The following is a 23680-nucleotide window of genomic DNA, read 5'->3' on the forward strand; positions in this document are numbered from 1 at the left end:
GTTCCATTGCTAATTATAATGCTGCATTTTCTGCTTACTAATTCTCATAAAGGCTGTGAAGCAGCAGAACTATTAATCTGTGTTTCTTTTTTTTTGCAACTGAGTTAGCAGGCTGAAAGGAACAAACATTGAAACTACTGTAAATTTAGTAGGTCAAGGAAATTTGAGGATTGAACCCAGTGGCCTAGTTTATTGCAGTCATGACAGAAACTGTACTGTTTGTACGGGACTTTTATTCTTCAGAAGCACAGAAGGTTGCAGGTTAATTGCAATTAACTGATTTTTCCCTCCCCTTCTTGACCAAGGCAACTACCTCAGGTCACAGAAGTGGAAGCCAGAATTAATGTGTATGGATAAGAAATGTGAAATAAAACATGCCTAAGCTTTTGCTTAGATTATGGTGACAGTAAAAATTTAGTTTGGGAAGAACATAGTATAATAGCGTACATAAAATCTTGCGTATTTAAATAAATTGATTTTATATTAAATTCTAACACTATATTGCCATATCATTTTCAAGTCAAAGAGACCTCAACAGGTTTTTTTCTAATGTAGATAAGTATTCTGAAGAGATACCAGATTCATAAAGTGAGCAGTGATTAGCTGTGGAATATTACTTAACCTGAAGAGTAACAAATAATGTACAGCACTATTTGTTATACTGGTGAACCACCTCATCAATTAGTTGATACTAATTGAATGAATGCAAAATGTGACTGAAAATAATATTATATATATGAGTGTCGTCCCTTTAAACTCTAGTGGTTAAGCATGGTACGTGTTTTAAGTTACAGCTTGCAAAGATCCTGATTAATCTGGTGACAGATTCTTATCAGACATCTATTTACAGTGTCTCCATTACCTCAGGATCCAAAAACAAACCGTGTCCAGAGCATGCTTCCCCACTCCCCAAGCTGCAGGGCTTTCCTGAGTTACTATAATCATGAACACTATTTATTTTTAGAGGGTAATATATAGTACTGAGTGTTTTGTTGTGTCTTTGATGCAGACCTGACAGGCCCGATGCTTCGGGCAGTAAGCTGCAGCTTTGAGAGTCTGAAACAACCGTGGGTCTGGAAATGGCTGTTTTGCAGCCTGCCCACTGCGTTCTTGCTACATTGCATTTGCTGCCCCTGCGCTTGCCAGCTCCACTGTGTGTGCAATCGGCTGGAGGTAGCCGGGATGCATCGGACTTGTTACACTTGCACAGATAAGCTGTGCATGCGCAGGAGAGCTGTCACGACCCATGACATAACCTGAGATATTTGTAGGTCTGTCAGTGCAGCCTGTGGGTTGTGAAGAGCTGGTTTGCCACTGAATAGGAGAGTTCTGGAGGGTGAAGGTGTTAAGTAGATTTCAGACCCTTCTTCACATATACTTTTGAGGTTAGTCACCAGAACTGTGTGTAAACTGAAGAGCCTGGGAATGTTTGACAGCTTCCGGGCTTGGGTGTGTGTCCCAGCCAAGTCATCACTCCTTGTCAGGACAAAATCCATGCATGGCCCAGGTCCTCTCCCACTTTCTTCCTGAGATACGCAGGCACATATATTTGTGGGATCTATGGTGGGATCTATGACAAGTCCCCAGTCTGGGCAACTGTAAGATCAGAACAAGGAGGAGGGCTGTGAAAAGCATTGGCAGTCTGTCAGTATTGGCAAAAATGCAGGACCTCTGTTGTCCCAACCACATGCTCAAACTAGAAATGTTACCTAAACCACTGAGTCTTGCAGGGAGGAAGCTTGCATGCTTATGAAATCTGCATCATTTCTTCCGCGGTGGATCCCACATAACCATGATGAGCTCTGCTTCCCAGACAGCATGCTACTCTTGGGCTACAGAGGACCTTTCTGTTCAAGACCATGGTGAAATCAGCTGACAATGAGGAGAGAGCTGACAATTATGTCAGTACTAAATGCAGATGGGGGTCTGGGATAGTTTTAGTCAAGCTTTCCTTCTTCTTAGTCTTGGAGTTTGCTTACGATTGGAGCTAGTTTTTGCATGGCAATGGCCATTTTATTTTGTGCTGACTAGATCTGCCTCTCTATCACCAAGTGTAGGTGGACAAAACTGCAGGGTGAAGGCCAGGTTAGGTGCACTGTTCTGCTAGCAAACCGTGTCCACCTGTATTTATAAGCCACTACCTGCCCCATTGGACCACATCTGTCCCCACATCAGACCATCTTCCCTGAGTTTTATTCACCCTGATGTGCCTGCAGGGGCTGTGCTGCTTGGCAGAGGTCAGCGAAGTACACTGTGTCCTCTCCAGTGTCCACGTGTCCTCCCAGATTCGCCCCTCAGAAGTAATGCTGCCCAGTCACTTTGGGGATGTGGATGTGTTGGTGGGGTCAGAGATCTGTTTCAGATCTTGGCCATTGTCCTCCAAAGCAGGCCACGTGGCTCCATGTAAAAGAAGGAAACTTCTGGACAAAACTAACTTTAATTAATTAGGAGAAACATGTTCAGAGTCTGCCAGTGACTACAGCCTCAGCTGCTACTATGGACACCCTCTTGCAAAATGCTAAGAAAATTTACTATGCGAAGGTCCTTTGGAAGTTACTGCTGCTTCTGGGATTCCTCTTTCCGCTTTGCAAATTTTTTTTTTTAATCCCTTCTTTTAGAAGAAAGAACCTAGACGTGTGTGTTCATAATGTCAGTGAGCTTTTTCTGAGCTCTCCCTCATTCTGCCTTTCCATTTACACTCGCATTCAGGGACGTTTGAGTTGTTCAGAGATGGGGCTCTTGGCTTAGAGGCAGGACATGTTCAGCAGAAGACTTTCTGCAGTGGAATCTCCATGAGACGTGGGAGAGTCTTCTTCAGCTTTTTCCAAAGAGATGCTGGCAAACCTGTCACCTTGCTCCATGAGAGAGAGAAGCGTGGAGATTTCAGTAGGAAGAAATATCCCCTATGTTGGAAAATAATTATAAACTGAAAACCTGGTGGAACTGGGATAAATAACCATAGGACAAGTCCTCATGGGCTGGATTCAGAAAGACAACATAAATACACATCTCTCTGTTGAGGTTTAGTGTACGTGGTTTGACTGAGAACCCATACGTGGGTACATATAACGTTTTTAACTGGGAAATCAGAGAAGACATGTTTTTGCCCTAGATAATAGAACTAGGAGCGACAGCTATATCACAACGCATATTGCCTTAGTTGCCCACCCTGATAATTATTAGGCAATTCAGACTGTGCTTCCCTACATTGAGGCACTGCCTTGAGGTTATCCTCCAGCCAGCTCTGCTAACTATCCTTAAACCTGTAAACTTTGTACCTGAGTGGTCCTCAGCCATCCCTGCGCCATGGGCAACTGTACTGAGCAAGTGATGTACAGCCAGTAATGTCATTCTTTGCTCTTCCTACTGATTAAGAAACTCTGTTTACTAACACAGGCTCAGAGCACAGATACGTAGGTGCACTTACAGTAAGCCCTGTCTGTTCTCTCATGTATCAGCCGAGATGCCCATTTTATTCATTTGTAGGTGCTTTAAACATGCAACAGCACCAGCGTGATTTCTGGTGGTGTTTTTCTCCTATTCAGCCCTATGCACAGGCAAAGCAAGCAGTGGCCTAAAGTGGTGGAGGATGACAAATTGTCTGTAGCCTTTCTGCTTACTTTGCCTGGAAAGAGGAGCTGGCTACTGTCACTGCCATTGAGGAGGGGAGTGGTTTGGTGGGACAACTGCTGGTGGGAAGGGAGGGAAGCCCTGCTCCAGGACGTGCAGTTGCCATCCTGTCTGATGTCCCTCAGCTGCAATAGAAGCAGCAATCCCTGTTTTCCAGGGATGCCTCTGGCTCTCCTCAGCTCTGCCTCTTTCAAAACAGAGTTTGAGTGACCCCTGCACAGATCATGTGGATTTAGTATGTGACAAAACTCTCCATATACTGATGTCTTCTCAGAAAACTCCCCACTGCGGAAAAAAACTCTCGTGCCCAAAACTGTAGTCTATAAATTTGAGATTGGTTATGGAATAAGTTATGCTTTGTATTTTAAAGAGGACTATGGAAAAGTAGATATTCTGTAGAAATGAGAAAGGCTAAAAAAAAATCAAGCCGATGACATACAGGATAATGTTTGCCTTTCAGGATTACAGCTTGTGCCATGACCATGAATAAATACGTGGAAGAAAATGTTTCTCAAAAATCCTATACGACAATAAAGTATTTCATGAAGATGCTCAGCAGTGTCAGTGAGACCTTAATCTTCATCTTCATGGGAGTGTCTACAGTTGGGAAGAACCATGAGTGGAACTGGGCCTTCGTTAGCTTCACCCTCCTTTTCTGTTTAATCTGGAGGGCACTGGGTAAGCAAGTCTCAGACTACGTGTCAGTATTCTTTGCAAGTGAAACTTTTTACCTCTTTTCAAGTAGGAAATCCCAAAGTTTAGGCAGAGTCCCATCAGCTTGTAGAATGGTCTTCTTATTTGTAACATGTCCTAGATTGCAGGGTCAGCTTCCACCTTCCCCCAAAATGGAACCCAAAAATCAGTTTGGTCCTGATCCTGCCCATCTAAAGTCAGAGGCAGTCTGCTTGTTAATCAGAGTACATGTATTTAAGTAAACATTTGTTTACAAATAAGCAAATTTTGCTGAAAAGAATTAGCAGTTGTACAACAATTAAACAGGTTGTGGGGTTTTTTTAATTTATGTTTACTCGCTTTGGGATTTTCCCAGTCATTAGCATAAATAACGTCAAAACAGGAAATGCTGTAGTTGAAGTGTTGTTCAGGTATACATTGTGAAGAAAAAATTCCTATAAGAAACTGCTTGATGCCTCCTGAGTTTGCAGTACTAGCTCTCTTTCTTTTACCTTGAGACCTAAGTGCAGGTCAGGCTTGTAGGTCTTAAACCTGCCCCTCGCCCCCGTTTCATCTGTAATGATTTGGTCCCTCCGTGTGTAAAGGCAGCTCATGCTCTGATCTGCCTCTGCACCCCTACTTCCAGCTCCCAAGTCTCCCTCCAGTGCAGATATCTGGACTATTTTCCCTCCTGCGCCTGCAACCCCACAATTAATATTTTATGCTGAAAAGCAGCCAAGCAGCCTGACTGCCCCCCAGCTCCTGGCCCCTGTGCTTGCTCCCTTCACCTGCCTTTATACCTTTACTCCAGTCCACCACATCCCTGGACCCTTTGCCTTTGGTACATCAGCATGCACTGGCATCTTCTCCCTCCATCCCCAGTCCTGCATTCTTCCTGTCTGTGCAAGTAAAATTAAGTGAGTGAATAGGATTTTGCAGGATTCAAAGCATGGATTGATGGAGGTGACAAGCCAAAGTGTTCAAAAGCAGCTCAAATCCTATTAAAAAAAAATTAGGAGTCTTGGTCTATACTAACACAGAGAATTATTGCTGTTCTAGAGGTGCAGAGTCTAGCAGATAGCTGTCTTGTGGAGATCAATTAGCTGCTTCAGGTTCTAAATCCAGCTGACCTGAGGTGGTTAGCTCACTAAATATGTTTAAGATGATGCTCCTTAGGCATTTTAAATTTTTCTTCCATGTTTTTTTCAAGCTGCTAAGTAACATTTCATTTCTTCAGTATAGATAAGAAGCAAATAAAAGTGTTTTAAAACAAATATTAGCATTGTGGGGATTTCTGTGTAATTTAATTTCCCTTTTTTTCCCTCCTCCTGGTATTTCTGTTTTTTTCCCTCAGGTGTTTTTGTTCTGACTCAGATCATTAATGTGTTCCGGACAATTCCTCTCACTTTTAAGGACCAATTTATTATTGCCTATGGAGGCCTCCGAGGAGCTATTTGTTTTTCACTTGTATTTCTGCTTCCTCCTGCTGTGTTTCCCAGGAAGAAATTGTTCATCACTGCTGTTATCGTGGTGATATTCTTTACCGTTTTCATTCAGGTAATGCCTTTCCTCTTCTGGACTTCTTTCTCAGACAGGCTGTAAATAAGCAGTGGGTAGAAAAACAAATATCCTAACTTACTGGAAGGAACATACTTGAAGGTACTCTCCATGGTCATAGTTTAAAAAACAACGCTATGCAGACCGCAGACAGGTAGCAAAAGTATGCCAGATATTAAGTACTTATGCTAACATATAAGTAGTATTAAGCATTTAAGACCCAGTGAGGTTGGAGTAGAGATAAAAGATAATCTGGGTACAGCCCCAGCACTAATTCCTTGTTAGAATATTTGAAGTTGTGCATTTACTCAGGAGTTCAGTGTTGGATATGGCGCACAGGGAGCAGGGGATGGAAGACACTGAGGGCACTGAGAGGTGAACTGGAGTGTTTGAGTCTGGGTGTTAGTCATGCTGCAAACCAGCTGGACATCCATCCAAAAGCACCAGGTGTGCGGAAGAACGTGAAGAACTTGTCTCTGGTGTCAACCTGGCTATGGAGGCCTAGAGTGACCAAGAGCGAGGGAAGTGACTGAAACCAGCAAAATGTAGAGGAGGCTAAGCCCTTCAAATAAACATGTCTGGCTAGTCATTATCCAGAGCAGTGAGAGAGGTGTGAGAGGCTAGTACATGGAATTTCAGGTCTGTGGGGGGAAAAAAAAAAATTTAGCCTGCCTTTTGCATGGATAAAGGTGCCATTGGAAGTAGCAAGTATCTGTGCTCATGCTTGGGAAAGGGGAAGAGGTGGCTGGAGCAGCTGGAGGTCAGTTAGTCAACCTTAGCATGTAAACTGTGAAAACTGATTTTGAGGGATAGAATAATTTAAAATATGGAGGTAAATGGAATGTGTTATGAAATGCAACATGGTTTACCAAAGGGAAACCTGGTATCATTCTTTGATAAGGCAATTTATTTTCTAGAGTAATCTCATCTAACTGGACTATTGTAAAATCTTTGGGGAAGGGGGCTACATAGGAGATTGTTAGCTTAACTACTTGTTAAACTGAGGTTTAGATTGACATTAGGATGATTGTAAACTGAATGAGGAAGGAGCTGACAGTTTCTCCTATAAAGGCAAATAGAAGCTTATGGTCCTTTGGGTCAGAAAGGACCTCTGGGGGTCTCTAGTCCAACCCTGTGCCCAAAGCAAGGCCACCTTCAAAGCTCGATCATGTTGCCCAGGGCCATGTCCAGTTGAGTTCTGAATACCTCTATGGATGGAGATTCCCCAGCCTCTCTGGGGACGTACTCCAGTGTTCGAGCACCCTGGTCAGATAACAGGCTGATGAGATGTTACTAATGGAGTTCCTCAAGGATGGTTCCTGGGGATGGTTTTGTTTAATATTCTCATTATTGACCATGGCACATAAATGTAGGAGTTTTTTGTTGCTGACGTTTCTTGATGACAGGCTTTGGAAGGTGTTCTCAGGGTGATAGCGAGATGGGGTATCATGTAGAAAGAAGAGAATAACTGAGGGCCAATATGATAGAAACAGAATGAAATTTAACAGTAGCAAGTGCAAACGTGTTCTTGCTAGGACTTTCTTATTAGGGATTTCTCTTATGAAATGGGATCCTTTTATCTGGGAAAAAACAGAAAGGGAAAAAGACACAGGTGTACTAGTTGATAACGGGGTAGAGTTTAAGCCACCTTTGCAGTGGGGACAGAAGAAAGGCAAATCTGATCTTAAGACATACTGAGACAGGTATTTCAGGGAATAGTGTCGTGTTCTAGAGTGATCATGGGACTGGTAAGCCTGTCTTGTGAAAGGAGACCAGGATGCCTTGGCCTTAGTAAAATGAAGGAGAAGAGGGAATATAATTACTGTTTATATGAGGGAGTGAACACCAGAGAAGGAGGAACACTGTTTAAACTAAAAAGACAAATGTTGGCACAAGAACAAAGTGGTACAAAGTGACCATGATGCAATTAAGAAGCAGCTTTCTAATTATCAGAACAATGAGGTTCAGGATGAGTGTTCCAGTATGAGCAATGGGGCAAAGAAACCTAACTACTTTTAAGATAAAGCTCGATTCATTTATGGAAAGAAATATGTGACCTGGTTGTCTGGGATAGTAGGGACTGATCTCAACACCATGAGAGATTCATTCCTCTCCCCTGTGCCAGTGCGCCTATACAAATAAACAAATTATGTCAATTCTTCCACAAATAATTGTTCAAAACCATGATATCATTCTGGGATAGCCAAAACTTTTTGTTCTTTCACTGAGAATAGTCAGGCAGGGACACGTATTAACAAAAAGTCTTCGTGTCACGGGTCGTGAATAGCAGTTTTAGTGCTACTGTTGACACATCTTTGAGTATCTGTTTTGGAAGTAATCACTAAAAAAGAGGACTTTATATGTTTGCTTTGGTATGACGGGGGATCTGTTTATTAATTCAGAAAACAAGTGAGGGGTTTTCTAATACATAACAGAACTGAAAAAAAGTTTAAAAATACTGTGGATGGGATAATTGACGTATTCCTGGTGGGGTTTGTCAGGTTGCCCCTCTTGGACCTCTTAGCTCTAGAGATACCCTTCCTTCCTTCTGTTGCGTTAGTGGAGTCTGTGGGCAGACAAGGACTTCACAGCTAAGTGCGACACCTGCTAATCACAAGAGTGAATTCACTATTACAATTATTGTGTCTGGCTGGATTTTGGGGTTAGGAAGGTGAAAGGGTATCCAGAGCTGGAAAGGTATCTGCAGCCATTTTCAGTGCTCTGACAGAGATGGAAAAGACCAAAAGGCTTTGTTTTTTCTTTATGTTTATGGAAAAAAACCCAGAACTATTTGCCCTTTTTTTGTTTTTCTTCACAGGGAATAACAATTCGCCCACTGGTGGAGTTCCTTGATGTCAAAAGGTCAAATAAAAAGCAGCCTGCTGTCAGTGAAGAAATTTATAACAGGGTATGTTGCAGCTTCAGTGTCATAGATGAAACCCTCATATAGATGAAATTCCTAATGGCTTTCAGTAAGACAAGGATTCAGCATACATTATTACAGAGAGATACACACTCTTTTAGATTTCTTTTTGATAGCTGTTATAAGCACAATAACTGTAAAGCTTATATTTAACCTTTGGCAATTATCAAAACTAGCATTATTACATATCATTATTTTTGAATCTTCACTTTCTTAATTGTTCACCTCTTGAGGTAAATTAACTTTCTGTAGTTTGTTTCACATATGAGATACGTGTTATTTTAGAACTTGGCTACATTAGGAAAGCTTTGGCAATTTAATTACATTACATTGCATTTGACTTAGTCTAATTAAACAAATGCAAACTCCCCCTAAACACGCTTTAAACTTACTTAACTCTCACTTCATCAGCTTCTTTATGGATTTGTATTTGGTACATGTATGTCTCCAATTCTTGCAGTTTATTAGCCATGCATATTCTTGAATGTATTTCTCCTTGCAGCATTCCTGTGGCAGGTGGTTTGAAATTCTAAAAATGAGGAATAATAAGGGCCACATTCAGCAAAGAAGTCAATCTAGGCATCTAAAAGTCCGTTCTTTTAAAGCTTATCCTTTGGACATATCTACCAGGATTTCCCCCTGAATTTGAGAGACCCCTACTATGGTACTTGAATTAAGAGCAAACGAGCTGCCTCTGGAGATCAAGTGAGATCTTGGCTGAACTGATTCACTCTTTCATAATTCATAATAGACTGCGGAAGAATGTGTTTCTAATATTAGGTGCTCAGGACGCTTTGAGGTGAGTCTAGACCACAGTCCCCTAAAACAGGAGCTCAGGACCTGATGCTGGGTATCTCAGCTCTGTCCTGTGCATCCTGAGGGGCCAGTGCTGACGTGGGGAGCTGCTGCCCACTCAGGCTCTCTCCTCTGCAGTCATACCTGGTGCACTGTCAGGCCTGGGGAAGTCCCTGGAGAAGTCCCAGGCATAGCCCTAAGTGGTTAGGGATCTTAAAAGAAATGAAAATATGGGAAAAAAAGTTACCTCCAGATTCAGGCAGGAGCTGAGCAAGACTGACGTTGAAATTAGCAACTAACTTCTGTCCTTTTGGGGCTGTGAGCTAAGGAAGCTCCAGGGGAACAAAACAGAGTCTGGCTCTGAGTTTAGTTAGACTGCATTTAGTTAAACTGAAGCATCGTCCTGAATTCTGACTAGATTTTTCTGTTTTGAAGTAAGTTAGAAACTAATAATATCTCAGGGCAAGCCAAGTGATGTCTATAAGTTTATGTAACGAACCAACGTTTCCCCTTTAGTTCTTTGACCACGTGAAGACTGGAATTGAAGATGTGTGTGGACACTGGGGTCACAACTTTTGGAGAGATAAGTAAGAATGTCATTTAACTTTCATGATACAGGAGAGGCTAAACTGGCTCAGGAGCAAAAAACGAAGGCTGTGATTTCATTTTCAGCATTTTATTCTTGAAAGCGGATGGTTGTTTTTAGAACGTGTGGGTTACAAAGGGAAAGCAGCAAAACAATGTCTTTTTACTAAACCACAAGCAAGTAGAACAAAAGCTCCAGCTGGGAAGAAAGGCAGCCCTCTGATCCCAGGGTAAAGGATTGTACCTTCTGAGGGTGTGTGTCCTCTCCCTGTTTCTGACTGTTTCAGAGCGTTTCCTGTATGTCTGCTGAGCCTTTCATCCCATCCGGCTTTCCTCCTGCGAACTGCGCATCTCTGTGGTGTTAAGTGAGGGGTTAGTTCCCTATTTGATGCGAAACATACAAAAGCTTTGGGACTTTCTCTAGAAAGATCAAGGCACGAGCTGGCATGAGGTGCATGAGAGATCCTAATGGCAGGCAGCTCCACAGTTCTTGATGGTATTATTTAAGTCTTAGTGTCAGTTAAGAAGATTACCACTGACAATACCTGAATAATTCATGTTTTCGGTTTAGGTGCTGAGTCATAGAATCATAGAATAGTTTGGGCTGAAATCATCATCATTGGTTTGGATCGAACTCCCTTTTCTCAGAAGCACACTCTTTTACACTCAAATCCTTTAGACCCAAAGCGTGGGCATTGCTCACCCACCTTCTAGTCACTGCTCCAACAAGCATATGTTTTCTACAAAGAGGAATAGCACCAGCAGGAAGGGCTGAGAAGAGCCCTCTCCAAATGACTTGAGGGCATGAGAGTGAGGACACTGTCCTGACTGTACGACATGGGTACAACTTTCCTTTACTCAGCCTGGTTCTCCTCCAGTCTGCGTGAGATCTTTCATTAACAGATTACAGAGCAAAGGAGGGTCCCACCTCTTCATGACCTTCAGAAACATTTTTGTCCCAAATTCAAGAATAATTTCAGAATGGCCAGAGGGCAAAATATTATCTGACAAACAAAATCACCCCAGCTGTAATCAATATTTTTTCACTAAGCATCCAGGAGGGTTGCAGTTGCTTTAGAGGAAGGGAGAATTTCCAAAGTTTTACAAGAGCAGGCTAAAATTTCAAAGAAAAAGCAGTCGGTGCAAATTTAGACCTTTTATTTGTTATTACAGTAAATATTTAGTGTTCTCTTTGTCTCATTGAAAATGGAGAATTAAAAATAATATTGTCTAATAACACAAAATACCTAAAAGTTAAAAGCTGCTAGGGAGACTGTCCATTAATGTATTAACCAAAATACAGGTTAAGACTATCTATCTGAATCAAAGATGAACTTGACCCTTTTTTATGACACTCAGCAGTAGGTTGTTAATATGAACAAACACTTCCCAGGGAATAAACTCCTTCACAGTTGCATTAGCTACAGTATATTGGCTTTCCTTAACTATGCACAGTAAAAATGGACTGGTTGGGTTGGTTTGCCTCACGTACAGGTTTAAAAAGTTTGACAATAAATACCTGCGAAGACTTCTAATCCGGGAGAACCAGCCCAAATCCAGCATTGTTTCTTTATACAAGAAGCTGGAAATCAAACATGCCATTGAGATGGCAGAGAGCGGAATGATAAGCAAGGTCCCATCGTCAGTGTCCCTCAGGTAAGCAAGCAATGCCAGTGTGGCCGAGCATTTTGGCTGGGTCACGTAATTTATTTCACAGTCCAGTCTGTAGGCAGGATAATCACTTTGACTTAGGACACTTTATGTCCAAATGTCACCTGAACAGCAAGCGTATATGAAACAAGAGCGTTTCGCTTGCAGCTCACACACAAAGCGCTCGGTGAGCTGTGCTTGTCCGGAGCGTGTAGTTTTACAAGGGCATCTGCTCACAGGAACATTGATTTGCCATGTAGTGCGGAGCTGGATTTGAACCAGTGCCTGCCCATCTGCTGCGAATGGCTACGGGGAAGCCTGAGGGGCATTTGGAGAAGTACCTTAATCAAATTTACAATTTAATGTAATTTATATCAAATTTTGGAGACTGAGATTTGAGCCTTACCAGTGACTCAAATGAGATCAAGATTTCATTCCTACATGCTATGTTTTCATCTGTTCCTCGGATGTTTTGAAAGGTTGTTTCCAAGTCTAACAAAGGAAATAATTCAAATGTAATTCCCAATCATAAAAATAAAAACATTCTTCCTCTCTGTCCTCTATTTTCCTTTTTTTATCCCGCCACAGTGAATATCATGAAGGAAAGATAAAGCCGCTTTCTCCCACTGAAATGGAAAACATGCGGGAAATATTAACAAAGAATCTCTACCAAATACGACATCGAGTAAGGATGAAGTTTTGCATACTTAAATATCCCACTACTCTTTGAATATACTGATTACCTTCCTAACATATCTTTGGGCTAGTACATCTGCTGTACTATAGCATAATAATTAATGCTGTTATTTACTTCTTTTGCCTATGAATCCATGTCCTATCATATGTACAGCCACATATTCATACTCCTTTATGTAAATAGCTTACATGATCTTATACTATTGATAAAGCTTAATGTTTTTGTCATATTACCTGCAATGTGCTTACATTATTTAAAAAGGATCATAGGTGCAAATTCAACCCAACACTGTCCACTCATATCAGTATTTTGGTCACTTCATGATACGGGATTAGATTTCGCATTTGCCTCCAGTTGTGAAGTTGTTTTTATTAAGAGCAGAGGTGATGAGCTGGAAAAATACTGAAATGAAAGCAAAAGGACATTTCACATTTACCCTCCTGTGGCTTAGTAGTTTGAACGCCTGAGCCCTTGAAAAACATTCAAAAGTGGAGCAAGCTTCAGCTTGCTGGAGGTAAAAATGACTTCCCCATAGTTGACTCATCTTACTGCTTTCAAATGTGCATTGTCTATTGACATATTGACTGAGCTAGTACAATGTGGGGGTAAACACTGTATTAAGCCAGTTTTTCCAATTTCTCTTTCATTATAAATATCAGCAGGTTAAAAAAACCCAACAAACCAAACAGGTGCTTGTGAAGCAGATGATTAAAAAAATGCTGGTATAATTCCTGTTCTTGTTCTTAATCATCTGCAATATGATTTTGTTCACAAGGATTTATGATGCTTATTAAAACATTAAAGCAAAAAGCTTGTTTTGCACCATGCATATAGTTCAACACATTTGACATTATGCTTTTCAGAATGTGACCACTGCTTTTATATTTCAGACAATGTCATATAACCGACATAGCCTGGCTGCAGATGCAAATGAAAAGCAGGCCAAAGAAATTCTGATCCGTCGCCGGCACAGCCTTCGGGAGAGCCTGAGGAAAACGAACAGCCTGTCAAGAGAAAGACCGGTACTTGCATTTTGGTTGTTTCATAGAAAGCGGTTCTTTGTAGCTAAATGTCACGCAGAAAAAAATCTTCTGAAATGCAGAAAAAATAAATCCTAAATTTGGAAGACAACTGCACATACAACGTCACAGTTACACCTTGAGTTGCACACATGGGCGCCTTAATTTGTGTCGACCCCTTCAGCAAAGCTTCAGTCTTGTAGAATGTGATATGGGAGTGGGATCTGCTGCCATAATTTTATCTCAGAGGAGCTGAACAGGCTCTGTACACAGCGTACTTCTAAGGGATGGTCAGTATTCTCTATCAGTATTTTGATGAAGCATGGATGATCGAGGTCGAAAATGACTTCGAGATGGACAAACTACTTACAGTATGCTCCAAAATATGGGAAAGAGAACTTTTAATTGCGTCAGTCAGAGTGAGCTCTTCATTTGAAAAATGTTGTGGGCTCTTTTAGTATTCATAAAATGCAGTCAGGACTTCAGGTTTTGACACAGAATAGGAAAACCCTCTCCACCTACAAGAAATGCTGTGGCATGATAATATTTGGCTCTCTGAGGCAATCCTGCAATACCTTCACTGTACACTTCAGACCATATTTGAATGGAGCACACTAATTCAGCAGGGAAGCTGATCCCCCAAATCATCTTCCCATTTTAGGTATCAGGGAAATTAACCATCCTATAAATATGTTTTTTCATGTTACAGGAATACTTAGTGACTGTTGTCTTCATTGATACAGTTGTCCTTCAGCAGCTGAGGCTGGAATGATGTCTCCAATAAGTGCTATATCTCATTTGTGATCATTACCAGGGCTACTGTGGTGTTAATTGTGACAATAAGTCTGTTCCTGAATTATTTTTTCCCTCTCAACCACAGTTACATATGTTGTCTTTGTCATACAAATAAATGATTTACTAGGTGGAGTAATGAAGACACTCAGCAGGACTGAGACATTTTTGGGGCAGGGAGAGAAACAGGGTGTCTGACAGCTTTTTAAAATGCACAGGCTGTAATTTCAAAAATAATTATCCTTGGATAAATCCACCACAGAAGGAAGCATAGTGGTCCTGAGCAGCACAACAATATCCGAAGAGGAAGAATGTCTCACAGAAAATAAATTTCCTTTCAGGTTCCCTTTGAGTGTACAACAACGAATGGTACAAGCAGGGGAGAGCTGGTAGACTGTAAAGGTGTTAAAAAAATCTGTGTAACAAATGTAAGAAAGGACGCTCTCGAGAAATTTCTGAATTTAAAAAAAAAGCAACCTGTCCTGGAAAGTACCTCTCATGTTCCAGGAAGTATGAGGTGTGCTCTGCACCCAGGGCCTTCAGAGCTTAGTCCTGGGAAAAGAAGGATTTTATGCCCTGAACTGGTAAATGATCACGCTGGTGCCTAACTTCCCCATCAACTTCAGTGTGACTAGTCAACTGTATGAAGTCATTTATATGTATAAAGCACTTGCAGGATCAGAATACAGATCAGTTCTGTGCCTGAGCTTCAGTCACAACCAAGTTTTTGCAGCTGACTAATAAAAAGTTCCAAACTGGAGTCGCATGAAGTGATGCCGTGCTTGCAGTGTTTGCCTTCCGTAGGAAAACCTGTACAGGTAGGGTTGAGGTCAGAGAGCGTACATTTATTAACTTTGATCTTAGAGGGCATATCACTAGGCTTTGCTTTGATTAAGCTGCTTGAGATTACTCAGTCTTTACCTTAGTTAGCACAGACCTCAACCAGCCATAAGCGTTAACTTGAGTATGTGGTAAAAGATCACGTATTAGCTAATCCCAAACTATTCTCTAGCCCTTTAGCTACATAAACCTGTTCAAGCCTCAGTCGTGTATCTTAACATACATTATGCAAGTACTTCAGTCTGCGGTAACCTAACATTTCTTATATTTCTTTGCACAGGCTGCTGCAAATACAAAAAGATTCCTTTCACTTCCTAAAAACACTAAACTCCCAGAGAAACTACGAGTGAGAAATAAAACATCTTCCAGAGGTAATGACAAATTTTCTGCTGTCTCTTACTGTGCTGCAGTCATTTTGCCTATGTAGAAGGAAGTTTTTTCTAGGGATGATATAGAGAAATCGGCATATTAATTTTCAAATAAATATTAAATGTTTTACGTTCACATGCTTTCATTCTAGAGTTAATATCTTCATAGCATATTTCTAGGTGTTGGGTGATCAGCAGGGGTCTTAGAGTATTAAAAGCCATGGGTCCTGAAGGAGATATTTGTGTGTAGAGAAATGCCCCAGAAAGCAGAGTCTTGTGGGGCTTTCTCAGTTCAAGTGCTGTAGTGGCGTAGTCCTCGCAGCACATCTCCTCATGTGAGCCAGCAGCAGCCTGAAACACTTCTGCATCAGAAACACTGCCATGGCTCATTCTCCTTGTCTTTATTCCATAATGTCCGGATCTCCCTCTTGGATTGTGAGCCTATTTGGTTTCTTTTCTCACTGGTGTCAGGGTAGAGGACACTGCCCTGACAACCAAACCAGAGAGAAGAATGAGGACGTGAGGTCTGGTTTATAGTTCTCATGAAGAACTTCTCAAAATCCTGTGGTTTACAACCAAGATGTCAATTTTTGTTTTTCTGCCTAAACTCACCAATGTTTCATATTGGAATTCTTGAATTCTAACAAAAAAATAAAAAATCTGGAGGAAGACAATCATTTGATGTGAAAACTTTACCCAATTCTATGTATTACTTTTGATTATTACCAGTTGCGTTACTATGCTTATACCATGCTGAGGAGCATTCCCTTTCATGACAAGCAACCGTCAAGATCTCTTGCTGGGAAGATTATGTCTCTGCACAATCACTAAAATGTCTTGATCCCCACCCCGGTTAGTTTCCCACTCTTCCAAATTAATTAAGCAATAGACCATGTTTTTGTCTGTTAATAATTACATCTTTGCTCTCCTGAATGTAGGATGCCTGGATGCCTTTTATTCTGTAGTTAAGTCTGCAGAGGTCATGTACTGTCACCTAGAATTAAAGAGGAAATGTGCCTCCAGATTATTCAATTGTCAAAAAATATATTATTTGGCATATTTGGGGGGAGAAAGCTTGCAAACACAGTATAATGAAGACCTTCCTTGATATATAATTATCTGGGTGAATGGACAATTATGTGGTGATACATTTCATTGACCCCTTCCTCACCTTTTTAAAAGAAATAACTTGTAGGCTACTAATGGAAGTTGTTCTTATGACCGTTGCACAATACACAATTCTTTGCTTCGATATATTTAAAACATCGTCTCTGACTTAAGTCTAAGAGCAAATCGGAGGCATTCATAAATGATTGTTAAAATGATTATCAATGACTGCAGTGTGCAAGTTTTGATGAAGATGTTAGTCAATTTAAAAGAAGTCTGCTGGGGAAAATATATGCACATGTATACATCCAGAATGTTTCCAGCTTGGTTTACCTGGTACCGATCATTTAAGAGTATTCCCTGAATGATAATGCCAGCTTTCACTTGACCATTTTCTACCCTGCTGTGATGGTGTGAAGGAGTCTGCAGCACTTGCAACCTGTGAGATTTGTCATGTAGATTTTATTTGCTATCTTACATTCAGGTATATTAAGGATGGGATGTTTCCTCCCATCTGTACATTGACCTTGGGAGATCCTTTGCTCGGTGGACTATTGATGCTCCTTTTCCAAAGTCAAGTTTCTAGAGTCCCTGTACATGTTGTGCTCTGGAAATGCCTCTCAGATTAGATTTCATGGGATGTGAGGGTGAGAAACCTCATTTCTGTATCCTGCTTGGACGTAAGTGGGGACTAGACCCCAAGTAGCTCAGAGACAGGTTTTTCCATGTCCAGAGCTAGAACTGGGGAAATGTCAACTCAAATAGGGGGGCACTCGGCGACTGAGGAGCAGCTGAGTGAGGACTTTCTAAAAAACACAGTTTTGAGGGGAGGGATGTTTGTAAGTCAAATCTACCCTCTGTCCTGGCAGAGTTAAGTGTCTATTACTGGGTCTAATCAGAAAGCACCAAATTTAGGAAACACAGGGAAACAACTTCTTTGGCTGCTGGTGCTCAGTGTGCTGTTATTGGAATATTCCTGAAATGGTAGTATTCTGCACCTAAAATTTTAATTTTGTTTTCAATTAACAGTGGGTGACAGCAGTGACTCTGAGATGGATGCAGCTACCACAGTGCTCAATCTAAGGCCCAGAGCAGGGAAAATCTTGAGAGACCAGAGACTGAGACAGCAGAGGCCACCGCCTGAGTTTAGGGTGGAGTGGAAGAACGAAGTTGACGGGAGCAAGGACAGCCGAGGAGAGCAGCAGGAGCCGAGCACCTTGCCTCAGCCATCCATCGGGTTCAGGCAGCCACTGCTGACAAGACCAAGATTTGGCACTTTGAGCAGGGAAGATTTGACTGCAGACCATGGGTCGGCAAGACCTATGCCACCACCACGATTAGTTAGGCAGGCATCACAAGGGGAAAGGCAGAGAAATAAGCCTGAGAACCAGCCGTATTGAACATAGCGAAAAGAGAACTATTGGTAATAAACCATGGACGTATCGAGTTAGGATTCTAAACTATTGATCAGACTATGGGATCCATTAAAAAAAACAACCAAGCCTCAATGTGGATCTAACCGCTTCCATTTGGGTAAAGTCAATGCCATTAATTAAGTGAAAGGAATACTGGAGCAGTTGCAAAGCTGAAGACATAAAAAACCAATGTCTTTTATAAATAACTTATGGCAATGCTTTAATTACATTATTTCCACTATTGAGATAGGATGGAAATGTGCCTTATCACATCATCGCTTGTGGAACCAAGTCATGCAGGTCCAATACCCAGTTACCCATTGAAAATCATTGCTGAAAGTCCGGTGATGAATTGGTTCTTAACAAAATTCTGTATCATTTCAGATTTTATTTATAATCAAATAATACTTGTTTTAACCAGAGCTTTAATATGAGTAACACTGAAAATTGCACAATGCACCTATCATACAGACTTTGTAAGAAGAATAAATATATTCCTGAAGCCCAGTTTGTTCGAAGAGCTGTGATGCAGAAAAAGAGGAAGAAGAGAAGGAACAAGCTGTAGGAGCAGAATTACAAACACAGTTTAGAGAGAGGAGTTGCAACAGAGACAAGACCTGAATAGCTTGAATTTTTACTTTCTGAATTTTTGGCGGTATGTAACCTTTGAAAGGTACTGAGGATCGCCAAGGGAAATCTGAATGACCTTGACTTTCACTAATGTCAACAAGAGCTGAGAGCGCCTAGCAGGACACCAGAAGCCCTAAAAAAAGAAGACTTCAAGTGGATAAATAACATGCTTATTCAAAATTGCTTTTTGCACCTTAGTTTCTCAGTTGCAGTGTAAACACAGCAGTAGAATAGTTGCAGAGCGCTGCACATAGACAAAGCGAGCAGTCTCTTGTTTGAGTCAGGGACCACTGAGACTCAAGAAAGCTCGTTCACGCATGCTTGTGACCCTGGTCAACTTCTTTTACTTTTTGTTTCCTCATCTGTAAAAAGGGAAAGATAATCTTTTCTTTGTCTGAGCTATGCACTCCAAGGAACAAAAATGTTCCATCTAATTTGTTTGTACAGAAAAGTAGCACAGCAGGGCCCTGGAATCAGTTGAAATCACTGTGCACCTTAATAACACCCATAAGAAACAAGGACTTCTTCATCCTAGTGTAGATGGCTGCCGTTTGAGTGCATATGGGAAGGGAGGGTGCATTAAAATAAATGATACTTAACTGTAGCTCTCAGGAATTTGCACTTTCTGTCCCACTTAATCTGTCTTAAGTTTTGAGCTTGCTTTAGCACAGATACACATTTCAGCACAATGCAGAAATAATTTTCATTCTACTCGTTAGAAGATTGATAACTTTCACTGAAGAATGTACACTGTGAAATCATAACTTTTCTTTTTCATTAGCACATTTCTAAATCTGTGGGCAATAAGATTTAATTTTTTTTATTTAAGCTTGTTTTGAAAGAACTATTAAAAATCAGAATTTCCTTTTAAAATCACAGGGTAGATTTCTTTCACAGGTTCATGGGCGGGGTTGATAAATTAGTTTCATAAATGGGGATTTAAGACTTTCCTTCTTCTAACAGCTTTTCCAAAATATTTATTTCACGTATGTATTTGAAATGTTAAACCTTCCTGAACTCTTTTATTGGCACAGGTCTTCTAGTCTTTTTCCTTTGTGCCAGCTGTGGAAGTTTCTGCTGTGTGTCAAATGCAAAGTCTAAGCTGCAGAGGGATGGCTATGTGAACCCTAGAAATCTTAGTCAAATGTTCATGGCTATTCTCAACAAAACTATTTTTGTGGAAGGCAATACTTAGCTATCCTTTAATGATCATCTCCTGTTTGGAAATAAAACTGAATTCAAACAAAGCCAGCAAGCTTTAAAAACAAATTTGAATTTGTCTTTCAACAGGAAAATATGTTTCATCAGTAAAATTGTCAGCAAGTACTCTGTCACTGCATTATCGGAATCATGTTTGAATAAGAAAGAAGCCTTGAGTTCGGATTTCAGTTTTGAAACCAGGTCCTCCTTGCAGATCAGACTGTTTAGATTAGGTGTTTTGTATCAGGCCCTGATCAAATAAATAAATAAATAAATAAATGTGAAACGTTGCACATCAACATTTAGTTTACTCCCTGTGGAGCCTTCTTTTCCGTGTGCTGGTAACAACCAAGCAATTGGCTTGTATCTGGGGAAAGCTGCCTTTTTTTTTTCAAACGGTTGTAATTTTTTTTGGCACAATTTTTAATAATGAATGCGGGTTTCAGGAACCTCACTGCTCTGCTGGTTGTCCATTAGTACAGTGCATGCTCAGATAATTGCTACTTAAACTGGGTGCCCCATAGTACAAGCACGTCAAATTGGAGGTCGTTTTTATGAAATACGGCGTTAAGCTCTTGGTGCTTCAAAACATGCTAGCATGTTGTTACCTTTCCAAAGCACTTTGAGATCCATGGAAGACAAGCATCAAGGCAGATGTCCAGCACGGTTACACTGTGAAGCAGAATCACAAATTTCCTGGGACCCTGTCTCCTTGCAAGTGCTCTCTCCCTTCCCCACTCCTGCTCCTCCCACCCTTTTCAGGCTCTTTTCCACTACTGCTGGGTCAGACCCTCGTCATCTCTGGGAACTATCCCGGTTGTTCTCCTTTTCAGTAGCAATGACAGCAGCAGGTGACACAGGCTGCGTCCCAGGTAGCCCTTCTCATTCAACTCTTGCTGTGGTTTGGGTCAGAGGTTTGCCTTTTCCTATCTTTTTTTTTCTTTTCCTGCAAAGGAGAAACAACTTCAGTAGCACTTTTTGATCTTTCTGAAAGGCCCGTGTAACTTTAGCTTGCAGAGGAGACGTTTCCTTAGTGTTGTACCAAACAGAGCTGGTCTGCTGGAGAATGAAATGCCCAATAAATCTGTCCTCGAGCACCATCTGATGGGGAAAGTCATGTATTGACTGGGGACATGTTTTTCACTTTTTCAGGAAACCACATCTTCAGCAGTGGCTGGGAAACTCGCCAAATCCACATACAAATTTTTTGTTTCCAGCTGGACTCCCCAGTACACCCTGTAGTATTGGTATTTTACTGCCCTGGTGAGGAAGCACAATGCCCAGCTGTCCAGTTTTAGGGACAGTAGGAAAATACATACGTTACACTCTGAATTAGGGTTTTCTGAGAATTTCTTTCCCCCTTCAGCTGCTGAGAGGCCTATAAATTGAAAGTAAATAGGATAAGAAAGTAGGTATAGCAAGGGCTAGAGAGTAGATAGACATCCAGTTATCTGTTTTAAGCGGATATTTGAAAGAGAAAACAAGAATAATTTGCCATAAGAGACAAAATTTTAAGGGCTGCCCAACCTGGTACTAAAGTATAATGCAAGCTCCACTGAAACCACAGGTGTTTAACAAAAGAAACTCATGCTGCATAACAATTTAGAAACTTGAGAATATCCTTCTCCGCTGAAGCCACATAGAAATCACATGGAGAAACAAAGTTAAAAATTTGGCCAAAATAACATCCATGCTGTTACGGAGAGTATCTTGGGGTCTCTGGGAACAAACGCACTGCACCCTGCACAACCTTTTTCAAGAGGTCCACCAATTCCAGACACCAGCAACATTTTAAGGCTGACACTTGTCGTCATTTAACCCAGCAGGCAGCTAAACACCACACAGCCATTCGCTCGCTCCCCCCTCCAGTGGGACGGGGGAGAGAATTTGGGGGGGAGGGGAGAAGTAACATTCGTGTGTTGAGAGAAAAACAGAAAAGGAAGGGAAAATAATAATAATAATAATAGACTATACAAAGAAAATCATGCACAATGTAATTGCTCACCACCCGCTGACCGATGCCCAGCCAGTCCCCGAGCAGCGGCCCCCCGGCCAGCTTTCCCCCAGTTTATGTACTGAGCATGACGTCACATGGTAGGGAATGTCCCTCTGGCCAGTTTGGGTCGGCTGTCCTGGCTGTGCCCCCTCCCAGCTTCTTGTGCACCTCCAGCCTTCTCAGTCGGTAGAGCATGGGGAGCTGAAAAGTCCTTGATTTAGTGTAAGCATTACCTAGCAACCACTAAAACATCGGTGTGTTATCAACATTATTCTCATCCTAAATCCAAAATACAGCACTGTACCAGCTACTAGGAAGAAAATTAACTATCCCAGCCGAAACCAGGACAGGCAATGCATGCTTCAGCTGGTCACCATTTCCAAAATTGTCTAAGTTCTACCAACATCCCCCACCTCCTGAAGAAAAGATGAAGGATTTTGAAATTGGCTGGAGGAATGGGTTTTGTACTGTAAGAGCTCTGATCCTATAAAATATGCTTGTGCATATGCTTAAAACATGGCATCTGCAACACACAGCCCCAGCCAGGCCAACAATGGATTCGAAGCTCAGCCCAGGAAACAAAATGCGAACAGGAGAAAGGAACAGCTTTAGGACACAGTAGCAAGAGAAGTCATGGACTACCTAACTCACCTGATTCAGGTGCTATTTAAATCCGGGAGAGAGAGGAGGACTAGCAGTCTTTTTTATCTCTCATTTTAGCAGATGATGGTGTACTTTCTAGATAAACCTGCAGCTGTGCTTGACAGAGTCAGTTGTGTGAACGACCACGAGGAAGCTGTCTTACAACTTTCAAGTCAAAGAGTTTTATCTCCCTCTTGGCCTGTTTATTAGATGGCCAGCTAAATGAGGAGCTACTTAAAAAGAAAAAAAATGCATGGCAGCTTAGCTCTCTGAACATTCGAAGGACCCTTAGCATTTGGGAGTTATTCAAAGTTGGGGCTGAAAATTGTCCCTCTTGGATATTGTGCTGAGCCACTTCAGAATCTTCTCCATCAGAAGAATTCTTCCTGCAGGTGGTAGACAGATCTTCTAACGGGACAACATGATGGGAGATTGGGTTAGCACCATTCCTCTCCCAAGTAGGCAAATACTGATGCGGTTCCCCTACAGCACTGACGTGCTTGGAAGCCTTTTTATCCTCTGAGATTTGACAGAATATGAGGGACTAAGATCACAGGAGGGAAAGTAATAGTTACACGGGCTGCTCTGGTGAGTCTCACTGTTTCAAGATCTGAAATGTGCTCAGATTTACGTTTATGATTTGTGAGCTAAAACAGCACCCTAATTGCTGGGTTTTGTTTCAAAAAGTAATTTTTTGCCACAAAAAGGAAAAGGCATTTTAAATACCCCAGTTTACTTCATTTATTTTTCATATCTAAGACCTCCTGTTTATTACACACTTGACAGAATGGAAGAGCAGTCCCTATCATGTAGCACGTCTCAAAAATAGTCCTTTGATGCTAATATGATTAAAAATAACTAGAAATTTGGCTTCGTTTCTCCTTGTAAGTTAACACAGAAGTTTTTCAGAACTTCCCTTTAAAACAAGCTCTACACACTTTCATTTTTATGAGAAAGAAGTCCGAGCTCCACTCACAATCATTTGATTCTCAGAGTTCAGGCTACAATATATACTCCCTTAAAAGATTCATGATCAGCTCTTCGTGAATGAGTCTTCAAAATTATAGCAATAACAGCACAGCTGGGCCTTGGGTTTTAAAATCCCAGTGTCAGGCTATAAAACATCACTTACCCAGGGATATTCCATAGCACCCATAACCAA

At 41.3% G+C, this 23680-nt stretch overlaps 1 protein-coding gene across 1 annotated transcript in view; it reads left to right on the forward strand.

Moving 5' to 3' along the window:
- SLC9A2 (solute carrier family 9, subfamily A (NHE2, cation proton antiporter 2), member 2) overlaps positions 1-19552 on the forward strand; it is a 39360-nt gene extending 19808 nt beyond the window's left edge. The window contains exons 4-12 of the mRNA XM_009326292.1: positions 4091-4308; positions 5657-5859; positions 8678-8767; positions 10094-10164; positions 11657-11818; positions 12401-12497; positions 13400-13531; positions 15441-15531; positions 17665-19552. Coding sequence (XP_009324567.1) covers positions 4091-4308; positions 5657-5859; positions 8678-8767; positions 10094-10164; positions 11657-11818; positions 12401-12497; positions 13400-13531; positions 15441-15531; positions 17665-18035 — 1435 coding nt within the window. The 3' untranslated portion in view covers positions 18036-19552. The remainder of the gene's footprint in view (positions 1-4090; positions 4309-5656; positions 5860-8677; positions 8768-10093; positions 10165-11656; positions 11819-12400; positions 12498-13399; positions 13532-15440; positions 15532-17664) is intronic.
- Positions 19553-23680: the final 4128 nt, after the last annotated feature.

The sequence above is a fragment of the Pygoscelis adeliae genome, unplaced genomic scaffold, assembly GCF_000699105.1.
Source record: "Pygoscelis adeliae isolate BGI_AS28 unplaced genomic scaffold, ASM69910v1 Scaffold156, whole genome shotgun sequence".
In the NCBI taxonomy this organism is placed as follows: Eukaryota; Metazoa; Chordata; class Aves; order Sphenisciformes; family Spheniscidae; genus Pygoscelis; species Pygoscelis adeliae.